Source organism: Lynx canadensis, chromosome D2 (genome assembly GCF_007474595.2).
Source record: "Lynx canadensis isolate LIC74 chromosome D2, mLynCan4.pri.v2, whole genome shotgun sequence".
In the NCBI taxonomy this organism is placed as follows: Eukaryota; Metazoa; Chordata; class Mammalia; order Carnivora; family Felidae; genus Lynx; species Lynx canadensis.
Window position 1 is genome coordinate 71,845,320 of NC_044313.2, and position 26,317 is coordinate 71,871,636.

The 26,317-nt window shown below is 44.3% G+C and overlaps 1 protein-coding gene across 2 annotated transcripts in view; it reads right to left on the reverse strand.

Annotated features, from left to right (window-relative positions):
* PCNX2 (pecanex 2) overlaps window positions 1–26,317 on the reverse strand; it is a 301,846-nt gene that overhangs the window by 233,321 nt on the left and 42,208 nt on the right. For both annotated transcript variants that reach the window (XM_030334389.1, XM_032595131.1), the window contains 4 exons: window positions 24,281–24,428; window positions 23,998–24,143; window positions 21,630–21,723; window positions 7,999–8,134 (listed from right to left, as the gene is read on the reverse strand). In XM_030334389.1, the coding sequence (XP_030190249.1) occupies window positions 7,999–8,134; window positions 21,630–21,723; window positions 23,998–24,143; window positions 24,281–24,428 (524 nt within the window). The remainder of the gene's footprint in view (window positions 1–7,998; window positions 8,135–21,629; window positions 21,724–23,997; window positions 24,144–24,280; window positions 24,429–26,317) is intronic.

Consider the following 26,317-nt stretch of genomic DNA (forward strand, 5'->3'; position numbering starts at 1 on the left):
GTTTAAAAGAATCTCAGAATTTTTTTTTTTTTCAACGTTTATTTTATTTTTGGGACAGAGAGAGACAGAGCATGAACGGGGGAGGGGCAGAGAGAGAGGGAGACACAGAACCGGAAACAGGCTCCAGGCTCCGAGCCATCAGCCCAGAGCCCGACGCGGGGCTCGAACTCGCGGACCGCGAGATCGTGACCTGGCTGAAGTCGGACGCCTCACCGACTGCGCCACCCAGGCGCCCCAAGAATCTCAGAATTTAATGCAAAGAAAAAATGGTTTGGCTTCTATGTCAGTTCGCTAGGGTGGTTATAACAAAGTGCCACAGACTGGGTGGCTGAAACAACGGAGACGTTCTGAAGGCTGGAAGTCTGTGATCGAGGGTTGGTTTCTCCTGAGGCCTTTCTCCTTTGCTTAGTAATGGCCGTCTTCTCTCTGTGTCTTTACATGGTCTTTCCTCCAAGTGTAGCTGCATCCTGATCCTCTCTGCTTAGAAGGATACTGCCTGGGGCACCTGGGTGGCTCAGGCAGTTAAGCGGCTGGCTCTTGACTGTGCCTCAGGTCATGATCTCAGGGTTCGTGGGTTTGAGTCCCACGTTGGACTCTGGGCTGGCAGTACGCAGCCTGCTTGGGATTCTCTCGCTCTCTCTCTGCACCCCCTCCCTCGTCAACTTGTGTGCTCTCTCTCTCTCAAAATAAATAAATAAACTTAAAAAAAAAAATGGATACCAGCCATATTGGATTAGGGCTTGACCCTAATGACCTCTTTTTAACTTAATTACTTCTTTAAATAGCCTATCTCCCCAAACAGTCATGTTCTGAGGTACAAATCAGCCCATAACAACTTCCTTTATGAGAAACTAAGCTTCGTGGAATTTCATTTTTTGCCTTAGATACCAAGGAACCTCAGAGCTAAACACTTCAGTGGATTATAGCAATTATTCTCAGCCTGTTTTCTGGTACAAATTTCAAATTCAAATTTCTCTCATCATTTCAATCATTCATTAATTCTCTCATCCAACAAATACTTATTGTACGGATTACAGAGGCTGGATCCTATATGTAATACATGCTGAGAATTCAAAGGATAACAAGACAGAGTGGCTAGCTTAAAGGGGTTAAACAACTCCCCAGGGAGCAGACAAGCAAACCAGCCATGAGAACATGGTGACACACGCAAGTAGAAACGTCTCTATGTCTAGATATTTAGAAAAAGAGCGACAAGTGAGGCATGGGAGGGTGTAAGATGGATAACGCTGGAGAGAGTATGGAGTGAGGGGGTCTAGGGCAGAGCTCCCGGACAGCATCAGCAATGACGGGACTGGCTGGGGTAGGACTCACAATGGAGATGGAGAAGGCGTTCCATGTCTCTGATTTATGTGAAGGCACAGACGCACTGGCCAAAACGCTATTTCTGGCTCTGATTCATTAATTAAGCCTTGCCAAAGAACCACCATGTCACATTTCCCGGGAGATCAGGCAAGCAAGATTTATTCTACTATTTCAAAAAAGAAATTATCAAAAATAGGGAGGGCGGGGCGTAAGTTGAACACAAGCCCTTTTGAAGAAGCAAGGTAAGTGCACTGCTCACCCTCCCCATATGGGTCTGTATTTAAGTCAAGGCTCCCTTCATGAGTCTGAATTATCAAGAGCAACTTAAGTGATGATTAGCATATTCAGCTTAAGAAGGTAGGCAAGTATGTATATGATACATTCCAGAAATAATTTTTGGTAATATTAAAATATTTAAGAATGTAAAGGTCTACCCCTCTCCCCCAAGACACCTGAAAAGTTCTACCGTTCAAATAATTTCATCTTCTGGGGCACCTGAGTGGCTCAGCTTGGTTAAGCATCTGACACTTAATTTCAGCTCAGGTCATGATTTCATGGTTTGTGGGACTGGGCCCCACCTTGGGCCCTGTGCCAACAATACAGAACCTGCTTGGGATTCTCTCTCTCCCCTTCTCTCTGCCCCTCTCCCAGTCTCTCTCTCTCTCTCTCTTTCTCAAAATAAATAAATAAATAACTTAAAATAATGGCACCTTCAAGAGTTCCATATAATTATTAAGAATTTTGATGATGTTGGGGCGCCTGGGTGGCGCAGTCGGTTAAGCGTCCGACTTCAGCCAGGTCACGATCTCGCGGTCCGGGAGTTCGAGCCCCGCGTCGGGCTCTGGGCTGATGGCTCAGAGCCTGGAGCCTGTTTCCGATTCTGTGTCTCCCTCTCTCTCTGCCCCTCCCCCATTCATGCTCTGTCTCTCTCTGTCCCAAAAATAAATAAACGTTGAAAAAAAAATTTTTTTTTTAAAATAAATAAATAAATAAATAAATAAATAAAGAATTTTGATGATGTTAATCATTGCCACTGATTATATGGCATAATTTTGCCATATATTATCTCTAATCGTCAAAACCTTATAAGAAATTCTCCACATAGGTGTTATTATCCCTATTTAAAATGTGAGAAACCAAGGCTCTGAGAGATCAGATCACTTCCCCCAACATCGTACTCTAGGAAGAGGACCGTGAGAGGCGAAAGCCTTGTTTCTTTCTGCAATCTCACTTAGGGGAACCCAGGTGAATCCATAGCTCAGGCAGAGCTCACTTGGTAAGGTGAAAGCCATCTGCACAGCAAAACACTTCAAGAGACGACACGTCTGAGTCCAATCGTGAAGAAATGAATTAAAAACACCAATTTGAAGAGGAAGCCATCGGAAAAGGGACACTGACAAAAATAATTCAGATGGGTAATAACGGATGTCAAATAATTTGTTATTTAAAGGACTTTTAGAGTCAGATTTATGACCTCGAGCATGAACTGTGCTTAATAAAGGCTAAAATATAAAATGAGGGCGTGTTATGTGGAGGAGAGTAAATGACCGGGTCTACATGTCGACGTCAGAACAGACACGGGTGGATTTAAACCGGAGGCCTCCTCTGAAGGGCGGAAGTGTCGTGACAGCTCCTGAAGGTGGTGGAGGAACGAAGAAGATCTACAGGAAGTTAGTCCTGTGCGACACCAAGTGCCCTTCCTAAGAGCCGTCACACCCAGCGCTGGGAATCGGAAAGGGACTCTGGTGGCACAGGTGGGCTTACCAGAAATCATGGCAGAGGCTGCTGGGGAGGGGGTGGGCAGAACTCGAAATTCCAGTAGTGACCAAGGGACAAGGGAAAGGAGTGCTGGTCTGGGAGGGGTGCAGCCAACCCCCAAATACCAGGACCTTCTGCACTGGTTTCCACCTATGGCAAATCCAAGGTTAAATATTACCTAACCTCCAAGGTGTCCTACAAAGATAATGTGATCCCAAATGTGAGATGTACTGAGGTACCAAACGTGTGCCCTGCACATACCTAGTGTTCCTAATCTGCTGATGGAATGCTGGTTAAATCTAGATATGAACAACACTTCGAGGGACAAAAAAGTATAAAACACACACGGGATACTATTATAACAGTGGCTCTATTTAGCAGCCAAAATTCCAGGAATCGTAACGAATCATGTATATTCTTACATTTGAAAAAAAAAAATAAACTTCTGAACATGATACATGAGGAGTATGCAAATATTCATCTCTTAAGTCAAAATACACTTTCAAATAAATGAATATGTAAGCTGATCGGTGACTATGTTAAGGTATTATAATTGGTGTCTCATCCGTCTCATCTGCTAGGAAATGTCAATATTCTTGTAGACAGGATTGTTTATAAAATATTATATATAGCACTTCATGCAAATTAGACATCTAGGAATATGTTTTTACCTTTTGGAGATGTTTTAAATTTTAAAAAATAGCAATTCAAGAGCACATCATTGTGGGGAAAAAATACAAGTGGTATATAGGGTAAAAGGTGAAAGATTCCATTTTCATTAATCCTTTAATGATAGCAAACTGTGATGGCAATGCTACACTTATGTTAACCTCGAGCGCCCGTCCCCCAGATCCAGTGTTGCAAGCATCTTTGCAATGCTCACTGATCAGTTTAGGACCAATGAAATACGGCTCTCATGCTACCGCTAGTAATAATAATGATGATGATGCCAATCCTATAGACTTCCACAAAGCCTCAGTTTACAGAGTACTCTCATATACAATACTAGCTCATTTTTTTAAAATTTTTTTTAACGTTTTATTCACTTTTGAGACAGAGAGAGAGAGAGCATGAACGGGGGAGGGTCAGAGAGAGAGGGAGACACAGAATCTGAAATGGGCTCCAGGCTCTGAGCTGTCAGCACAGAGCCCGACGCGGGGCTCAAACTCACGGACCGTGAGATCATGACCTGAGCCGAAGTCGGACGCTCAACCGACTGAGCCACCCAGGCGCCCCGATACTAGCTCCTTTATTAACATGGGGCAGGGTGAACGGGTTTGAAGCCAGATCCAAGTAAAGATAAAAAGAAGCAGAAAATGCTATACTCCCAAGGATCTAACACTGTCTACCAGTGGCCTGGGCTTGCTCTCAACCAGCAGTGTAATAAAGATGTTTACACGCTGATGCCTCAAATACTTATATAACGTTACGGAACAATGCAAACTTTTCAAGTCATGGTAACGCATCTATAGACTGTTCCCGATGTGCTTAGAAATACATGATGGATAAACTGAAGCACAGAGAAGTACCAATTTACACCGTGGATGCTTGAGAGGCTGTGACTGAGAACACTCACAGCCCCTCAGTGCTAGTCTAGAGCACAGAGGAGACTTCACCAGCTCCCCACGTGCCCCAAGCTTGGTCCTTCTCTTTGTGCTCAGGAGCTAAGCCCTGCAGCCAGAGTGATGGAACAGAACCCGTTCCCCTGGCCTGCCTCATACAGAAAGAAGCTGGCCAGTCCTGAGAACTCCCCTTGCAGGGCTACCTCATTCATTCTATTTGTGCCAGGGAAGAACTCCCGAGTCTTTTCTCTGGTGTGGGCCCAGCTCCTGGCCACCCCTGGAGCCTGTAGAAAAGGTCCCTTATTGGAATGAGAGGAATTTGCATAAGGTTGCGGGGGAGGGGGCTCCCAGTACACAAGTTGCTCTTGAGCACCGAGCAGCCAAGCGAGAAGGACAGAGGGAGGGCAGATGGGGCAGGGGAAGTCACTAAATAGTCTCGTCTTCAGAGCCCTGTTTCCTGCTTATTCTTGCCGCACTTGTCTAAGCACAACTCCTCATGTCGTTGCCCCGATGCCTCTGAGCCAGGACCACGAGCACACCTGCTTTCCAGCCGAGCCTTTGTCCCGGCCGTGTCTGCCCCGCTTCAGCTTTTCCTCTGCATCGCAGCTGAGCTGTGACCTCACCAAGGAAGCCTCCCTAGTCTCCTGCGTCCCGACCTGTGTCCGCAGCCCCTGAGCCCGTCCTGACCATAACCTCTACCATGCATAGCTGAACCGGTTGACCGGTGTCTAAACTCCTCGAAGGCAGGGGCTGAGTCTTTTCGACCCTGTGCACCTGCCCCTGGCACACAGCTGATAGAGCGTAACCCTTCACTACATGTGTTTGGGAGAATGAGCAGGGAACGGACTTAATTTTTCATTTGTGGCCAAAACCTAATTGGTGACATCAATTAAATTTAGAAAACTAAGCAGTAGAAGTGAAAAATCGTTTCTGATAGGAGACCTTTGTAAATATTTCCTCCGCATCTAAATATGAGCCTGGATAGCAATCTCCATTTTTCCACTTCTCTACCTCCATATAGTAAAACTTTAAAGTTTTTACATTTTACTTAAAATGTTAAAAGTTAAAATGACTGAAGTTTGCCACTGAATTTGGTTAAGTAATTAACAATGGAACACTAAATATAATTCAGCTTTTTATACACTCATATACATAATCATGCCACTTAGAGAATTTTAAATGTAAAGAACAGTGTGACTCTTTCTGATTTATCTATGTAATAGTTATTTCCCAGTTTCTGCTCTTCCTGCGCTGTTTTTGAGATATCAAATCAGTGGGTTTGCATTTCTGATAATCCAAAGTTCCTAGTTTCCCTGGGGCTCCACTATCCATGCAACAAATGACATTCACTTCTCCCAAACTATGTGGATTTTTTTTTAAGTTTATTTACTTTGAGAGCAAGATCACTGGGTGGGGGACAGGCAGAGAGAGAGGGAGAGAGAGAATCCCAAGCAGGCTCCGCACTGCCAGTGTGGAGCTCGATGTGGGGCTCAAACCTATGAACCCTGAGATCGTGACCTGCGCTGAAACCAAGAGTCAGATGCTTAACCAATTGAGCCACCCAGGCGCCCCCATGTGGATGTTTTCATATAACTATAACTCCCTCTCCTAGGAGATACAACACTGTCATTCTAGAGGCAGGGCGCTGGAGCGTCCCCAGGTCTGTGTCAGGGAAAGCGGAAGTTTCTCAGAGAAAACACACATTCTGCGGGGCCCCCCGACGTACTTTAGCTTGTGATGGAAACTAGTACTGGTAACTGTGGGGGCTGAGCACAGAGCAGAGAGAATGCAACTGAAGCCCGGGCCCAGAGCTGGGGGCTCACGGCAGGGTCCGCAGACCCCAGTACCTCACCCTAACTGGGCAGGAGCCGCCATTCCCCATAGGTACCACCAGCACACCCGGTGACCAGGACGGGGCCAGGCATCTGAGCCATGACCAGACGTGACTCTCACCTCCACCGGCCTCCTGGGGGCCAGGAAAACTCCTTCCTGTACCCAGAAGCCATGGAAACGAGGAGATGGAGGTGAGACTGAATACACAGAAGGGAAGAAATCCCTGAAGACTGAGGTTTTGAATTAGCTGAATGCTTGTTCCCACAGAAACTCCTTCAAGCCTGGAAGGGCTGATTCTTTTTTTTTTTTTTTTTTAATTTTATTTACTTATTTTGAGAGAGAGGGAGAGAGTGAACAGGGGATGGGCAAAGAGAGAGGGAGAGAGAGAGAATCCCAAGCAGTATCCTTGCTGTCAGCACAGAGCCTGATGTGGGGCTTGAACTCCCGAACCGTGCGATCACAACCTGAGCCAAAATCGAGAGTCGGTGTTTAACTGATTCAGCCACCCCGGCGCCTGCAAGGGCTCATTCTGCTTGCTTGGCACCTCTCAGTCCTCCCTACCCAGGCAGCAGGAATAAGGACTCCAGAGCAGTATGCGGTCAGTGACAACATAACGTGACCTTTTGTTCCCCACACGCCTGACCGATTTCAACCCGCTGTGTTATCAAGCATCTTTTTGGAAAACTTTAGTTAAGCAATCAGGAAAACAAATATAAAATGGTATTATTTTTCATGGGTGAGGTTGTCTACGAGACATCAAAACATTGCCAGGAAGGCCCACTAACTTGCCAGCAGCCTGTACCAATGGAAAGTCACTCTCCTTCAAGGTCTGGCCCGGGTGTCCCTTCTTCCTGAGGAGCCTTCGCCAACCTCTCTGTCTGAAATGCCCTGCTTGAATCTGTAGCTCTCAGTTTACGTCCAGTGGTACGTCTTACCTCCCATGTGATTTTTGCTGTGAAGTCTTTGCTCTGCCTCTCCCAGAGTCATACTCAAGGTGCACCAGATAAGCGAATGAACATTAGTAAGTTGTCCCTTGGTAAGATAACTGAAGGCTTCATCTTTTCAGCCCCTGGATGATAATGCCATTTGCTCTAAGAATAAAGTCTCTCTTCAAGTCAAGTTTCTCTTTAAGGATGTCTGAATGTTTAATAAGAGGCCGTCATAAATTAATAAAAATCCAGGTATTTTCCAACTATGGTGAGAAAAAGGCATCCTAACCAAGTAAGCCCTTGTGGGGTCTGTGCATCCTGGCAGCCAAAGATCAAGGCACATGAATTTCTAATGTACTTGGAAGAGCATTAAGGCAATGGCAATTCTGTTAGTGTCAGCGAAGGATACCTGTTATTTAAATGGCTTTTTTTCCACGTTCACTCAAGAGACTACCATGCAGCGATATACCCACAACCTAGCAATGTAAAATTCAGGACAAGACCCGACTAATTCCATTAGGTAATCTGACCACGAAACAGGTTTCAAGATCCCTGCTTCTGGAACATTCGCAAACAGGGAGGCTGGAACGTACCCGAGGGGTTTCCGATTGGGTCCTCCGAGCCACCATTAGCAACAGCTGTTGTTGAAGCGCACTGACCGCAGGGTCCCCAGAAGAAGGATCCTGACTCTCAGAAGTCGTGGTACTGGAGGAGCTGATCTGTATGTCTCTGAGGAGGGGCAAAAGAAAAGCTCTGGTCACCTGGAAGTGTGGAAGTCATCTGTTATTATACCCGAACACGAGGACACCAGGGGTCCCCAGGGCAGGTAGCCGATAAGCCTTTACAACCTTTACAGATTTGCATACGCAGTTCAGGGCTGGGATTTTGTATATGCAATGCTCTCTTTGGGCAGAAGGGCAATCATCTTGCACACATGCAAATTACTCAGGCTGTCCAGATCTGCCGCATGCCATGGGGTAGGTAGGTGGATGCCTGGTGTTCTAAGAGATGCCAACCTTAATTTTCTACGTATCCGATGGATGGGCAGGGGGTAGCAATAGTTTCTGCCTTCATATTTTGTGAAAACAGTAAGTGGCGGTCTGGATAATTCCAAAGACAGCAATCAGGAAGGAACACGGACAACCTGCCGTCTCTGCTACCTCCTCCAACCCCTAACACGCTCTGCATCCCCTCGCCTCCCACCCCCACCCAGAGCAAAGAAAGTGTGCGTCAGGTGCAAGAAATGCCTCCATAATTGGAAAAGAGGACACTACTAGAATAGCTATAATCTACATTAAAGAGTCTTAGCGTCTTTAATCACGTATGGGTTGACAAGACATAAATTTAAAGAAGTCTTTCGTAAATCTCAAGCCTGGCATCTTTCCTTTGGCTCAGAAAGCACAAACTGGGACGTATTTTTCCATCTGCTTTTCTAGCAGGGTGCCGAAAACTGAGAGGACAATGCTGACTGCCCACCCCACAGTCATTTCTGACGGAATTCCTGCTAACAGAGCTCCATTTATTCACTCATCCAAGACCATGGCTTCAGAAGAGAGACCGGGTCCCTCCCTAGCCCCAGGGGTAATACGCCGATCACTGAAACCCCATTCACCCCAGTCAGTGCCTTGTTTTGGGAAGGAAGAAGGAAGAACACATTCTATTTTTATACATATACTTTTTAAGTTTTTAAATTTATTAATTATTTTGAGAGAGAGATAAGGTGAAAGTACACAGGAAGGGCAGAGACAGGGAGAGAGAGAGAGAGAATCCCCAAGTAGGCTCTGCCCTGACAGGGGGGCGATGTGGGGCAAACTCATAAACTGTGAGATTGTGACCTGAGCCGAAATCACAAGACAGACGCTTAACCGACTGGGCCACCCAGGCGCCCCAAGAACATATTCTCAGAGGCTACCGTGGAGCAAAAGGGACACTGCTGAGGGTATCAGGGAACTCGGCACAAGTTTCTCTACTTCTTAAAAGGTAACAAGAAAACTTCGGGGCTGCAGCAGCCAAAGCGTCATCACGGGGGATGAGCCTGAGGACAGCAAAGCTGAGAGACGGAAAGAAACTCGTTTCTCGATGATGACCTCGAATCACTGCACTGACCAAACCTGCACTGATCAGGACTTTGGACTTCCTGTCTAATCCGCTGTGATTTGGGGTCTTATGGAACTTGCAGTCCAAACTGCCTCAAGAGCGCAGACGCTGCACTAACGTGATGCCTTTCAGATTTCTAGCCTCACATTTCATTATAAACTCTCTGGCGAGTTTGTGGGCCCTTCTTTTCCCTTAGTAGTCCCTACTACTGCATTCATAAACACAAAAATACTTATTCTATTGGAACAGCATTTAAAAGAGTTCCACCAAGGGCGCCTGGGTGGCTCAGTCGGTTAAGTGTCTGACTCTTGATTTCAGCTCAGGTCATGATCTCATGGTTCGTGAGTTCGAGACAGCTGACAGTGTGGAGCCTGCTTGGGATTCTCTCCCTCTCTCTCTGCTTCTCTCCTGTTCGTGCTCTCTCTCTCTCTCAGAATAAAGAACCTTAAACATATTTTAAAAATAAATAAAATAGTTCCACTGTACCTACATACACGCACATCTCTCTACATTTTCAGACATCATTTATGACTACTTGATGGTGCATTCAGTAGAAGCACTCTGATAAAGAACCATTCAGGAAACGCCGTATGTTAAAGTCAGGAGTGAAGGAGCAAAGCGCGAAGTACATGGAGCTTCAAACTTAAAAATCCTATCCTTCCGTTATTTGGATGTCTGTTGCACACACTGTGCTTGTGCTTCCTGTCTGGGGTAGAGGTGTAACATCTTTTAACTAACAGAAAAAAGAAAAAAAGCAGTTAGATTTATAAAGGCAACGTGCACTCAGACTTTCTTGCTTCGTACAGAAACCACCGCGTCCTGTAATCGTGTTGTTGCATCGCCGAACACAACAGGATCGAGAGTGCCTCGCTCGTACAAATTTGGGGAAATCTAAATCTCAGCAAACGCCAGCAGACTCTGGCAAGTGCCAGAACTTCACAAAAATCAAAAGATTCATCTGATTGCGCTGTCAATAATGTAAGTGATGACTGTAAACAGGCAGGAGCCAGATGGACACGTGTGCTTCTTTGAGAAAATCTTAGAAAGTGAATAGCGCCCTCTGTTGCCAACTGAAATGAACTAAGGACTGGCTGTTAGAGCCAGCCTCCCGTTGCTGCTGCTTCGTGCCAGGAAACATGATACAAAGGAAGGGTCAACACACCTCAGCTTCATATCTGCAGATTACTTAGCATGTTTCCGGCAGTAAAGTAATAATAACAACAAATAACATTATTTTTTTTTTATTGAAGCCATTTGAAAATCTCATGTTAAAATCTAGGGTTTGGTTTTCTTTTCAAAAATCTTTTGGATAAGTTCTAGAATTAAGCGGAACGAGGCTTGGATTATTGCTCTACTAATTACTATCTGTGACTACAAGCCTTTGTCGTCCTATCTCCAATCCTCACCTAGAAAATAGGGAAGATATCTCCTGCACAGGGGTTGTGAGAATCAAATCAGACTAGATATGTAAACCACTAAATGGTATCTCCCACGTATTAGACACTTAACCATACCTTATTTATTTCCTTCTGGATATGGGACCCGACTTTGTTTATTCTCATATGAAACAGCAACATGACCCCAATGCATTTCATACAAATAACATTACCTCCAATTGTTTCTGTTAGCATGAATGGGGGAAGAGTGTCTTGCTCTCAACTCACACTCAATCCTCTTTATTTTATAAAAAAAAAAAACAGACTCCAACAGCTTATTAAGTTCCCTCTTCATTAACTTCTTTCATAAAAGTTGAGTGTTCTAAACAAAGCATGATGATATTAAAAAAGATCCTTGTCCTAGCTTTATGACCAGTGTGGCCTCACCAGAAAACCTGTATCACACGTGTATATGGGCTTCCGATCTGGCCAGGAAGAGATGATTAAATGTTACAGTCGGCACTGTTCAACTGGAAGAGATTTCTCCCCTTGCTTAAATGTTGTTCTCTGGGGTCCTGATGTTGTAGTCATGATGGATGTGCACCAGCTTCCCAATCAAGAACCAAAGAGGCTGTGATGTCACAAAAATCACGGAGTGGACAGAAGTCTTCCTACCAGTCTTTAAAGAACGCCTGCTTACCTTCTGCTTCTTCTCAGACTTATTCTTCTACTCTTCTCAGACAATCCACTGCTTTTTGGTCCTTGTTTAACTGTGCACTGTGGGCTCTGCAATCATCTAAAACGTCTCTGTTTTCCTAACTGAAGGCCGGAAATTTCCCCTCACGTGAATAAACATAATGTGAAAAAAAAAAGGCTGAGTTTTAAGAGATATTTCCTTCCCTGAAACAGGAATATTCAAAACCTGTAATAAAACTACACTCTGAACTATCAGAGGACAATACCTGCAGGTCTGGTCTTGATCACCTTCTCTCTGGTTAATCGCTGGCACATTAGTTTGGTTCAGGGTGATGGAGTCGCTGAATTGACTTAGATTGGGCTCAGGACAATAACAGAAAGAGTGGCTGGTGACAGAAACTACCAAAGAAGCAGCCTCTAGGAGGATATAAAGGTGGACCAGGGGCTAGGTGCTAGTCTGGGCCAGAATGGTGACTCTTGTATGGGCAGAGCTGAGTCTCAGATTGATGGGGACAACATTCCACCATATTGTACTCCCCGGCTTTCATTCATTTAGACTCTGCAAGCAACAAATAATGAAAATACATGTGCTTCTTCTACATTTTCCCATCACCGTGGAAAAAAAGAATTCCTGAAATTCTTCGTCTTCCCGGGATCTCAAAATTATGGCCCACCATCTAGAGAAAGAGGACCCTTCTCTCTGCCGGTCCTTCTTGTTCTTCAGACCTCCCCCCCCGGGGGACACATGGGAACAAGTCACCCAGAGGGGCAGCCTGAAAATGGAACTCACAGCCAAGCAACGTGCTTGGTATGTAGGATAATTAAATAAAGCAGCCTTGTTTTAAAAACGATAACCTTTATTTGGAACTTTGATGGGGATTCTAGATTGAGAGTCTGCAAACAGCTCTCACAGGACAGTAAAATCCATCTGTGCACGTGAGCAAAAGGAGGGAGACAGGGCCTCAGGCACGGCGTCTACTGCCACCGTGTGGCAGTTGGGGCTATGGCCACCAAAACAGTGTGGCAGGCCTTCCCAAGGAGTCAGAGAAGGTGCCTCGGAACAGAAGTCTCTAGAATCAACCTCCTAACCCTTCCATCTTTATGACTCTGTGCCTGGATGAAAACTTCTTCTCTCTCTCGAGTGTCCAGAAAAGCGAAACAAGGACCAGAGTGGAAGGATCAGAGATAAGAACTAAAAAAAACAAAAGACGGAGGGACAGAAATTTGGAAATGGCAGAAACTTTTCAAAGAGTTTGAAACTCTGGATGCTTCTGTGTTTCCTCCAGATCACTTCCACCTCAATGTGATCAAAGGCACCTAGATCCCCCAAAGTTTGTTTGTTTTATTTAAAGCAGTACAGGGGCGCCTGGGTGGCGCAGTCGGTTAAGCGTCCGACTTCAGCCAGGTCACGATCTCGCGGTCCGTGAGTTCGAGCCCCGCGTCGGGCTCTGGGCTGATGGCTCGGAGCCTGGAGCCTGTTTCCGATTCTGTGTCTCCCTCTCTCTCTGCCCCTCCCCCGTTCATGCTCTGTTTCTCTCTGTCCCAAAAATAAATAAATGTTGAATAAAAAAATTTTTTTTTAAAATTTAAAAATAAAGCAGTACACACATAACTCTCCACTATACAAGTCAACATAGTAATGCAGCTATATGCAAACTCTCAAAGATTTATAGTTAGAATTGACATTTTCAACTTGTGCTTGAATGGAACATAGCACTGAGCATATCCAACATTGGGGGAATTCACATTTTTCTCCACGTTTTGAAGACCTAACTGACTAACTTCAATGCCTAATACTCCAGCTCAGCTTTTCCAAACCAGGGATCAATATTTCTTCTGACTAACGTAAAACAGAGGGTTCTAAAAGAGATAATTCTTTTGTGCAACTTTCTGCTCCTTGCCTTCTTTGGGAACCAGGTACATTCCTTGTGGCTTGAAAGGGCTTTCCTCAGAACTGATCCCAATGAGTAAGGGAAGTTTTACTGAGGTAAGGGTCAGAAGGGCTGGTAATATCAACAGAAAAGAGTTCTGAAGAAGCAAGAAAGACTAAGCACAGGGCTTTGATCCACGTTTGAAGCAAAGTACTCACTGGGTTTAGAGATTCAGCAGCATCCAAAAATACACCTAGTTTATAAACAGAACAATATCTGCTTTGATATGCACTACAATGATTCATAAGCAAATAAAAGCCAGATATAAGTGAATCCAGATAAATCAGCACACTATTACCCAAACTACTCTACTCTTTCAATTAAAAACAAGTTGAAGTACAAAAAGGCCCCCGGGGACACCTGGGTGGCTCAGTGCGTTAAGTGTCTGACTTCGGCTTAGGTCATGATCTCATGGTTTGTGAGTTCGAGCCCCGCGTCGGGCTCTGTGCTCCAGCCCTGGGCCTGGAGCCTGTTTCGGATTCTGTGTCTCCCTCTCTCTCTGCCCCTCCCCCACTCATGCTCAGTCTGTCTCAAAAATAAACATTAAAAAAAATTTTTCTTAAATAAAAAAAAAATCCCCCAATAATAATCCTATAAACTAGTATGCTGTAGAATGAGTCTTCCATTCAGTGGACTACTATGCCTACTTTTTGAGTAACAGAGACTCAAAATGAAAGACTCAAAATGTCTTTCCGTCAGATTTCACTGGACACCGGACAATACGCATTTTGCATGCATTTTCATCCGACTGCTTCTGACACTGGAAAAGCTAGATTAATACTGAAACACGGTGGTAGATCTTTCACAGAAGAAAGCTCTGCTATGTTACTTGGAAGAATTTATAGACAAAAGAAATGTAAATCTTTGCTGAACAAAGAAAAGAACCTATCAAGCTTTACTTGCAAGATCTACAGAGGAAATTTAAAAAGTTCAGTTTGCAATGAACCTTTTAGACACAAGACACACTTCAACTTCCTAAGCAGAGAGCCTACATCAACTTTGATTGTCTGGGCAGACTCGTGACTGCATCTTTCTAGGTAGATCAGCTCATGTTAGGCTCTGAGCTACTGAATCAATCCTAGGTGCTGGGTAATGAGTTTGTCCTCTGAAAGTTTTTTAAATAGCAATTCTAAATGCTGCAATTCAAGCCAGAGTTCCCTCATCCTAGTGTCTGGGGAGAGCAGGGCTATGTTAGAGAGTGTTACCAAAGGTACCTGCTTTACGGACAGCTATTGTACAACCGGAAAATGCTGCTTACATTTCCTTTGGCAGTTAATGAGAAATGCGCTGGTTCCCACAATGACAGTGGGGCCACGGAGGGAAATTTGTTTCCTCTCCTGGTTTCCTCCAGGAATCCCCCAAAGAGACATGGAAATTACACCCCAAACAATTCCCTATTCATGCTTGGGAGTCGGGATATAAAACTGTCACGTGGCAACTGGACTTAACAATGGCAGAGACGAAAGGCCTTCTTGCGAATAATAAGGATCCATGGTTTAATGGCCTAGTTGGAGGCAATCCCAGCCACTGAAGTTGCCTTACAGGGAAAAAGCTGCTTTTCCAATCTCTTCCATGGCTGAATGGCTTAGCAACAGTCCTAACTAGGAATCCTTCCAAGTTCAAAACCAAAGTTTATACTTACTGTAGTGAGAACTCAACATTTAACGGCATTAAAAGCCAAGGATACAATATTAAACTACCTATTCTAAAATTACCACAGAGGCCAAAATGTTGGAACTCAACAGGTTGACAGAGAGCATACAAAGTACTTAGCCGCCTTAAAAATCTCATAAAGTAACTCATAAAAGCACTGGAGGGAAGGCCTCCACCCAGGTAAAGTCAGGATGCTTTGCCCTATCAGGCCACAGCGAAGTTTAGCCCCTGGCCCCACTGCTTCTGTCTGCAGATAATAACAATACCCTTGTGGCAGGTACTGTCCTAAGTGCTATATATGCCTGTTATGTTGAACTTTTAAAGCCACCTGGTGAATTAATTACCATATCGTTTCTATTTATGAATTAGTAAATGGACACTTAAGATGGTTAAGCAAGTTGTTCAATGTCAACCAAAAAGTCCATGTGAGTGTTGGAACTGAAGCCTGGATCAGCCTAAGACTGAAGCTCGTGCGCAGGCTACTCAGTACGAAACCCGATGCCCCATTACGGCCCCATCCATGCGGACACAGAGAACTATGTAGTCGTGAATGAGTAGAACACAAGACAGGAAAATCTAATGTCAGCTGCAATCTCTGATTTCTGTGTCCAGCGGTTTGAATAGTCATTCTGCAGGGTTGCATTTTATTTATTTATTTGTTTGTTTGTTTGTTTATTTTTAGTTTCAGTTTGGGGGCTTTTTTGGGTCCATTTCCCCACTTACGAGAAGGAAAAGGTAATCAAGTCTGTAATCAAATGACCAGGCAAACTGCTAGGGTTTCCAGCTCTTTCACTCCAAGCGCCACAGGGTGAGGGAGTTTGTGCTGATGTTGTCTTGATGATCCCATGTTCACCGGATTGCTTCTGTCTACAAATAGGTCGAATGGCTCCTGCTGCTACAGGTAGAACACAGCACGAACTCCTCAACGAGGCTTCACGGCCCCCGTGACCTGACTCCGCTTCTCCTATTCAGCTTGTCACCTCCTCTCGCTGAATGCCCAGCTGGTCTGAGCACTGTCCGAACTCCAGCTGGGCTCTCTGTGTCACTTCCAATGATCCGACTTGATTCAATTCAGAATTTACTTAACATCTATCTACAGAGGGCTAAGTGAGGGCTCTAAAGGCACTGGTCGGAGGCACTTTTCTCTAGACAAGTACAGTCTAGGGGGGACAGGAGTCCTACACAAGTAAATGAGGTACCAGGGAGAATGTGATAAGCCCCCCTCTGACATGGGGCAGCAGATGCGTTTGCACAGAAGGGATTGATAAGATAGAGAAGTACAGAGAGGCAGATCGCAATTTGTGCTTTGAGAGGTGATTATTCCAAAGGGTAGGACTGAATGGAGGAGGGCAACTGAGGTAAAGAAGGACAGACACTTAGAGAGGAAGGGCTGAAGGTTGGCCAACGTGGGCTTCGCAGAGAGGAGGGATGACGGGCAGGGCTGCGCAGGGGTGCAGAGAGGCAGGCTCAGTGCACACCTGCCCCGGGCGGTGGGGACCACGTAAGGGCATCTCTGTAAGGCGTGTGTTTGCAGGCAGGGCTGGTCCACAGGAGGTCTCGGGGCGTGGGGTGAAGGCCCGGGCTTCAGAGCAGGACTGGACAACCAGTAGTCCACATGCCACAGTAACCACGCACGTGTCATCTGTAGCCTGTGGTATTTCAAACCAATTCAAACTGGCGACATTAGACAAAAGAGAACTTTACAAATAAATGTGGATTTTTAGCTCCTTGTGGAAAGTACTGGAAAATCCAGTCGGGCCGGGCTTCCTGAGTCGGCCTAAGTAGATAAATGCCCTCCAGTGGCCTGTGGGAGCCGCCACTCCTAACATATGACACTGGCCTGCTTCTCCCATCTACACTACCTGCCTGGGAGCCACGGGGCTCGGAGTCTGTGGCCCCTGTTGAGGCAGAGGACCAGGGACGAAGACCCAAGTGTCCTGAGCCCGCTTGCTAGCCACTGAAGGTTGAGCATGTTTCTCAGTCTTATTTCCTTTTCTGTGAAATGGAGCAAATCTCACATGTCATGTTGACAACTGGACAACTGATGACTTAGCAGAGTGCTTCGCACACAATACATATTTAACAAGTGGTGGCAGCCATGACCAGAATTATTACAGGGAAGTGATCCCTTTGGGGCCTGGAACTGCCATCATGTTGCTTCCCACAGAAAGCCTGCAGGTGTGTTGGAACACAGGTGCAAGGCATTACCGGCCCTTCCAAGTTTGCAAAATCCTGACCTGCTGGGCTTGTACTTGATCAGCTGCCTTTGCTCTGGTATCATTCTTTTTTTTTTTTTTTAATTTTTTTTTTTAATGTTTTTGTAACTTATTTTTGAGACAGACGGCGGGGGGGGGGGAGGTGGTGAGAGCAGGGGAGGGACAGAGAAAGAGAGGACACAGAATCCGAAGCAGGCTCCAGGCTCTGAGCTGTCAGCACGAAGCCTGATGTGGGGCTCAACCCCACAAACCATCTGTAAGATCACGACCTGAGCCAAAGTTGGATGCTCAACCGACTGAGCCACCCAGGCGCCCCTGCTCTGGTATCATTCTTTACATTAGAGACAGAGGACACTCGCCCTCGTGCACACCCCAACACACAGTAGTCCGTTAACGTAGGGACTAAAATATTTCAGTTGAACCTGCTTGCTTTTATCCTATTTACAGAAGTTTTCCCTTCATACCATCAATTCAAAGATACCCGAATCATCACTACATCACGAACGTCATCACTACATCACGAACGTCCACGAAAGCCAAGGCTTATTACGAACCCAAAGAAATGAGTCTCCCGTGATGGATGGCATAGCTTCCACTGTCCCCAAGTCTGGGGAGGACTGTGAGACTGTTTGAATATCCAGCATAAGCCCGTCAGAGAGCAGTTTAAGTCCAGAAGATCACGGGACACTGCATAGCACTCAGCCGTTTTTCCTGAGCATGAGTTGAACAGATGGCAGCCCCTTCTCCACTTTTCTAGAACAGCCGAGGGAGCCGCTTCAACGCTATAATTTTGCTAAGTGAAGCGACTTGAGTTTTGTTCTCATGCATTAAACAGGAAGCACTGTACATCCCTTATGCCCAAACGGGCCATTGAATTGCCATAACACCCCATAACAAAGTCCCTTCTGAACAACTAACTTACTTCAAAGCACAGGCAGTGTAGAGAACATGGATATTCTCAAGCAATGGTCTGTACATGTGAGAGCAAACATGTATCCTATTCCATTTTATCTGTGAAGCACAAGAAGATATGCATGGCTATGTGCCATTCTTTCGTACAGCTCTTAAAACCAATTCGCTGCCAAATTACCTTGGGGATAGGGCAGGTGGTCAAAGACTTAGAACTTAACATGGGAGGTGGTGAGCCAAGAGCTCTCCATTGGCATGTTTGCACACAAGAAATGTTAGTGATGACCAGGGAAATAATATAAAGCTTTTCTTGAAGGGGAACGCTTTTTTTTACAAAACTTGATCATTATTCTCCTTAGAGAAGCTCAGTAATTAGTTTAATCGAATGACTTTTACCAGAAACAGAGAATCCTCGGGGGTCATCTGTTGATTTTTGTTGCCCCGCCTCCATCCACCCTGCTCCAAATTTACCTCTAAAGAGCCACCCCCAACCTTTCTCAGAGGGAACCTATGACTGCACCTCTATACATGATCGTAGAGCTAAGCCAAGTACTTGCCTTGGTGACTGGGCTCAGGGAACGTGGCCCAGTCAGGACCAAATCCGACTCAATGAGACTCTTATATTGGGGTTTATGGGAGAGAAGCATGTTGTCCTTGCTGGACTCGATTGAGAGAAGACATAAGGCCCGGGGCTACTACAGGCATCTTCTGACCATCAGAGTTCAGTATTTGAGAGGGGTGTCAAAACGCAGGAACAGGAGAGAGATGGAGAAGGAGAAACCACACCCCTGAAGACGTCTGCAAGATGTCTCAGTTACATGACCCCAAATTCCCACGGTGAGGAGGCCTTTTGACTCGGATTCTCTCAGGTGTAGTAGGAAGGGGGTCTAACTGTTGTATGTAGCCAAAACGGCAGTGCTCGGGAAGGACTGACCTGAGACTGTCCAAGGGCTTCTCGGGGGCGCTCAGCACACACACATTCAACAGCCCTAGCAACCACACCTGGCCGGAAGCTCTCTCGCTCCGAGTCAGTGCCCTGTGGCACACCGAAGCCTTGACAGCTCTGGAAATAGAGGGCAGGTTATACAATAAAGAGCTCTAGTCTGGAGGGGAAACGCAGGGGAGATGAAAGAAAGCAAGACTTGTGGGAAATTTAATAAAGAGAGGGCAATGAATGGGGAAAACTCGAGTTCGCGGGTGGCTCTGCATGAGGCAAAACCTACGGAGGAGGAGCCTACTGGAACCCTTGCAGGCATTCTCTCTGGTTCTTATTTGCACACTGTACATTTTTAACTTTTTCAGGCTCTGGATACGCGACCTTATTCTAACGGGCATTAACGGCAAAGGCAATCAAAGCCTTTACGGAGCGGGAAAGTAAAGCACATTTGCCCAGGAAAAGAAAAATAAGAAAGTCTGGTAGCTTTATTTTGGGATAAAATAAGGGGCTTGTAATTGTTTTAAATTTAGTTTAAAAACACTACAGCTTGCAACGGAGGACTGCAGAATAATGTGACAGCTTTCCACGCTGTGTGCTCGCAGAATTGAGTATTTGGTCTGAGGGACCTGCCATCTTAGATGCCTAGGTCCATCAAGCCACTGTAACGAATGTCCTGGAGGCGAGGGCTGAGGTGAGTGCATCAAACCTCCCTCTTCTCCTGGGCCTCCATTTGCACGGGACTTTGTGTGTCTTTTGGCTAGAGAAGAATTTTGTTTTCCAGGCTTTTTGGTTTTTTGTTGTTGTTGTTGTTGTTGTTGTTTTGTATTTTAGAGAGAAAAAGAGAGAGCACACAAACTGGGGGGAGAGAGGGAGAGGGAGAGAGAATCTTCAGCAGACTCCACACTTAGTGCAGAGCCTGATGTGGGGCTCGATCCAAGACTCTGAGATCATGACCTGAGCCGAAATCAAGTCCAACCGGTTGAGCCACCCAGGCACCCTTCTGTCTATTTTGACCAGAACGTGGGCACCTGAGGGAGACAGAGGAAGAGTGGAAGGCCTGCCAGCGATGGAGAATATGCGTGTTTCCCTGCAGGAGTGACTCTGGATACAGCAGGCTGCTTCAGGGTCGTGGCCTGGGAGAGTCACCACCTACAGTACCCATCAACTCTGCCGGAATGGCTGACACCAGCAATCTTTTTTTTTTTTTTTAATTTTTTTTTTTTTCAACGTTTATTTATTTTTGGGACAGAGAGAGACAGAGCATGAACGGGGGAGGGGCAGAGAGAGAGGGAGACACAGAATCGGAAACAGGCTCCGGGCTCTGAGCCATCAGCCCAGAGCCCGACGCGGGGCTCGAACCCACGGACCGCGAGATCGTGACCTGGCTGAAGTCGGACGCTTAACCGACTGCGCCACCCAGGCACCCCAACACCAGCATTCTTAAGCAGCAGTGGCAGCAATGAGGAAATAGCCTAAAAGGCTGGTACACAACAAAATTCCACCTGGAGACCAGACCGCAAGGACACAGACAGTCTTCCTTCTAGGCCCACGTGGGGTTCCTCCTTGGATTTCCCATGCACACCTGTGCAGGAAACTTTGACCCTGGGAAGGAGCACTGAACCGCAGGATCTGGAATTAAGGTTCCTGTAACTCCCTTTGAACTCTCCAGGCGTGACGCCTAAGGCATTCTAATCACACCACAAAGGACTCCCATAAATCTTATATACATGCAATTCTAAAGGAACGTACATGATAAATGTACTTCCCCACTAAGAGCAGACAACTGAGGTGTGTCCACGTGAATTATCCTCAAAGAATCTTGAAGTCCAGAATGAACAATGAATTCCGTCTGCCATTAGTAAGATTTACGGCTTGCCCATGAATCTGGGTATGTTCCAGATGCACAAGCTAATTCAATATTGAACTTAATTAACATCATTTAGAATATAATTTAGGAAGTTATTCAATACATACTGAAGGGAGGAAAATAAGGAAGATGTTTAGATTATCAATCTACAAAAGAGCTTGCTTCCATTATTACTGCAGGTGAGAACTAACTACATTTCTGGTCCATTCCTCGGGACAAATTTAAGAACAAGTTCTTGTGTTGCACCGTCATCCTACCAGAAGGCAGCACTATTGTTTGCACACGATTCCTCTCTATTGATATTTACATGTTACATTCATTTTTGGACGTGGCTACTGCAAAAATGGCTCAGTTTATTTTTTATTTTTCTGCGATATCAGATTTTCTTTTTCTCGCACACAAAACCCACATGCTTTGACACCTACAAACGGATTAACACATTCATTCTACACCAGGATCCTCACTTCATTTGCAGTCAGGCTAATTTACATGTCCCCCAGCAACACGACAGCTCCCAAACCAGAAACCAGACCTCCACTTACCGAGCACGAGAGAAACTGTCATAATTTGATGGCTGATGCTGTAAAGGGCCTTCTTTCTGATTTCCAGACTTTAAATAACAGGATCTAATTTCCCCTAGAAAATCATGAAATTTCAGCAAAGAATATTAGACAAGTATTCGTATATGATCATTCCAGCTTATACATTTTTCAAGTCAGAAGGAACTCATTTTGGACTGTTTTAATAATAATTGTTGGTAATCTAGGTCCATTCTTTATATTTTCCCACAGAATGTGTAACTAAAAAAATCTTCTTGACATACCTCTCTAATAATATGCTGAGACAAGTTTGCCTCGGTTACCTATTACTTAATTGCTTTTGATCAATTAATTTGCACCATCTTTTAATTCACTTTTATATACATTTGACCCTTGGACAACTTAGGTGTTCGGGGCACCGACCACCCACACAGTTGGACATCCACATATGACTCTAACTCCCTACTTAAAAACTCAACCACTGGGGCGCCTGGGTGGCGCAGTCGGTTAAGCGTCCGACTTCAGCCAGGCCACGATCTCGCGGTCCGGGAGTTCGAGCCCCATGTCAGGCTCTGGGCTGATGGCTCAGAGCCTGGAGCCTGTTTCCGATTCTGTGTCTCCCTCTCTCTCTGCCCCTTCCCCGTTCATGCTCTGTCTCTCTCTGTCCCAAAAATAAATAAACGTTGAAAAAAAAAAAACAAAAAAAAAACCTCAACCACTAATTAACGGGGAAAGCCTTACCCATAACACAAAGTCAACTAACACACATTTTGAATGTGATATGTTTTATATACTGTATTCATATAATAAAGTAAGCCTGAGAAAAGAAAATGCTATTAAGAAAGTCAAAAGGAAGAGAAAATACATTTCCGGTACTGCACCGTATTCATCCCAAAAAACCAAAAGAAACAGTCAAACAAAACCATGTATAAGGAGACCTGTGCAGTTCAAAACTCTGTTGGGCAAGGGTCAACTGTTTTCAGTTCATCGTTTTGTCTATTTTCATCATGTGTCAGTATGATGAAACATACCAGGCCCATGTGTCTTTGTATCATGTGCTAAAAGAGGCTTATCAAGCATGTGGTTTTGTTTCATGGAGGTCATGAGACCATCCCCACCTCAGAATTCGCAGATGAGCAGGGGCACAGAGCACTGCCTAGTGTGTCAGCCTAGTAATGAGATGGCAAGAGATGGAATTAATTTGCAGAGTTAAATTAGTCTGCTAAAGAGGTTCCGGGTATTGAGGTGTGAAAATCAGTTCACTTTGTAAATGGAAATGGTCTCTCCGCAGAACAGGTTTGAGGTGTACCTTCTTCAGGTAACACGGGAGCATAATTAACTGTGTTATAAGCAGCTGGAAGGTAGACTGAAGGACAGGACCTCAACTTGAAGGTTCCTCCCACCAAGAGATACATTTATAAGGAAGACCGCAGCCCCCCTGGAGGCTTTGATATAAGTGTTAATGTTGTTCTTTAAAGTGTAAAAGACTTCTTTGTCTGTTGATGCAAAAGCACTTCAGACCACAAAGGATTGATCTGTAGATAGGGTAACCATATTATTCATTATCCAAACCAGGATTCTTTTGAGAGTAAAATAACAAACATTAATTGATGTGTAAAAAACATTAATTGATGTCTTAAGCCAAATACCCATCCTCAAAAAACAAGGGCCTATATCACTTATCTATAGAACTTTGAACTTGCCACTTAACATTACTTCCTTCCTCCTTCCCTTTCCTTCCCTTTCTTTCTTCCCTCTCTTCCTCTCCTCCTTCCTTCCTTCCTTCTCTTTGTTTTTTTCTTTCTTTTGCTATTTTAAATCCTTTTTATGACAAGGCACTAAAAATATATATCAAGGTCAGATTTTCAACATACATCCAATAAATATTTACTAGGTACTAGGCACTGCTTTCCTAAAGTTCACAGTTGTGAGGGGGAAAATACCATTAATCAAATTATTATAGGTCAATAAATAATTAGAAGTTATAATAGTATCAAAGAAGGAAAAGGACAGGGGGTTAAGAGCAAAAAGCAGAGGAATCTGACTAAGTCTGGGGAGCCTAGAAAAGGTTTCCCTGAAGAACTTTCTTTAGAATTAAGATATGAAGGATAAATAGCACATTGTGGGCTATGTACAGGGACATGCTATGTGCAAAGGCCCTGAGGCAGGAAGGAGCACACTCTGCTCTAAGAACATTCTATGTGAGCAAATCGTAGGACTAAGTCAAGAACATTCTATGTGAGAAAATCGCAGGACTAAGTAAGTCTTCCTGTTCCAAAGTCTAGTACTGAGGCTAAGAGACCACACGGGCATGAGAAAGCCACTAGCCTTATCCCTTCTTCCTCGTTACTAAAAAGCTCTAAGGACTTACCGTGTTCATCGATGAAGACATGCATAGCGTCCACAGACATCTCATCTTGCACAGATGTTTCAGGCCCACTGATAACTTGCAAGACGGAGCTGTCTTGCTGGGAAGTTACCCTGTAGATTATCTGTCTTTGTCTATTGCCCTGGAAACTTAACATATATAAAAGTTTCAAGAACTATTAGGAACTCCTCCTTATCCTTAACAAACCATTAAAAGAAGCAGCCACTAACTGAGGCTTCTTCACACTTTGCCCCAACATGAAGCTAAGTAAGTAAGTTAGACTCACAGGGTCGTGATCTTGGCAGGCTCGGTGAACACAGGGCTGGTGCTAGTGTGGTCTTGACTTTGCACGTCTGGTTTTCCTTGTTTGGAACTGTGTCCATTAGGCTTTTCACGTTCCTGGATTTCCTCCCTTTTCTCCTGGGAGCAGGTATCTGAAAAACATCGATGTGTTAACATAATGTTAAATAAGAAATTAATGTGAAAGCCCTTGGAAATAAGTTACCAAAACTGAAACAAGAATAGACAGAAAATCTACACAGCTCCTATGAATTCAGAATGTGTTTTGATCAATTTTATTTTTACCAATTATGACAGTACCTAGGTATATTTGAAAAACAGTTTATATGTTAGAGGCAGGTTACTGAGCTATCTATGGACATCACCTACTCTAGGTTCAGGGAATCCCTTGAAATAACCCCAGTGACCACTGGCTCAGCTGATTGAAAATCACCCATTTCGATTACTCGGGCCTGAAAGGTTCATAACTCATAAATGGACAGCATCAGATGGAAAAATAATTACGTAAACAAACCTGACTACTTTGGAGCAACGTCCCATTTACCGCTTTAAAATCTTATCAGTCATTCCTTCTCATTCATTCTCCACCTCTAGATTTTCAAGGTAAAGGTAGACTTAGTCCCTTCATAAAGTGGATATTCATTAAATAGTCGACTTTGCACTCTGTACTTGGCACCGTGGAAGACACAGTGAGATATACTACACCTGCTCCTTGCCCTGAGAATAATTTCAGGTGAATAAGAATGCTGAAATCAATAGGTACGAAAAGATTCTGTGAGTTTTTGCAATCCTCTTTAAATAATTGACCAAAATAAGGGCCTTAGCTTATACCATGATGCACAATGGAATCCACCCCTAAGGGTCAGCCCCTCCTTTTCTGAGGATATACCCCAATGGCCAGTTTTAGGGTTATAAAAACCACTGTATTCCCAAGACCAAAGATGTCAAGAGTTATGTTCTTCTGAGTAAACTGTTGTCTAAGAGAAGAACACAAGTGAGTGGTTTGAACCTACAGGTCCTTTCAAGACATGCCATTTGAAAAGCCCACTAAGATCTGCCTGGGCCCTCAAAAAGTAAAATTATGTTAGCTTCCTTGGAGTATAAATCACACGATTATGTATACAACAAAGATTTTCATCCCTGGACTTCAAGCAATTAGAGAAACACTGCTGGCTTCTATGTGAGTCCTGAAGATAAACATTCCCAGCACATTTGTGAAACTGCCATTAGAATTTCTTGGATCCAAAAATGTTTGCCTTTCATTTGACAGCTCGTCAAGATAGAAGCTTTCAGTTTTCAAGAGACACGCTTGTGAGAAAGTGCTATCATAACAAGTAGCGTTAGCCAGTGATCATATCGCATACAAAATTGCAGAAAGGCGAATGTAGACAGCTCTACCCCTCATGCTGCACGTATCTTCTATTTATTCGTGTCTCTTTCTCATAGTTTAGTCTCTCCTTCTCTTAAATGGGTACATTACATATGTCAACATACAGACTATCTGTTTTCCTTTTTCCCTTTAAAATAACATATTGACAGGAATTTTCTGTCTGTAAAAACAGTGCACATAATTGTGTATAATTAAAACCAGAGAAAAAAAATTTTAAATCACTCTTAACCCTACCACGCTGCCACAGGAGTCAGTTTGATACATACGTACCATACCTGTCTTTTCTTCTAGGCATATACACTTTTTTTTTTCACAAAAATTAAGTTGTAATACAGATATGATTTTATAACTGTTATATTTACGTTAAAGTATTATAAATATTTAATGACATCAGATATTCTTCTTGACCATCTAGAAATGGTAGTTATATAATATTACATCGATACAGCATAACTTATTGAACTAGAGCCCTATTGTTGTAAATTTAGGTTGTTTCCATTTTTCCATACTTTGGATCATTCTTCAAAAAGCATCTCTACATACATTCATAATTATCTTGTTAGAAATCCTAGAAGTGATTGAATACGACACAGGTGGTGGCCGCACAAGATACATATAGAAATAGAACTCTGA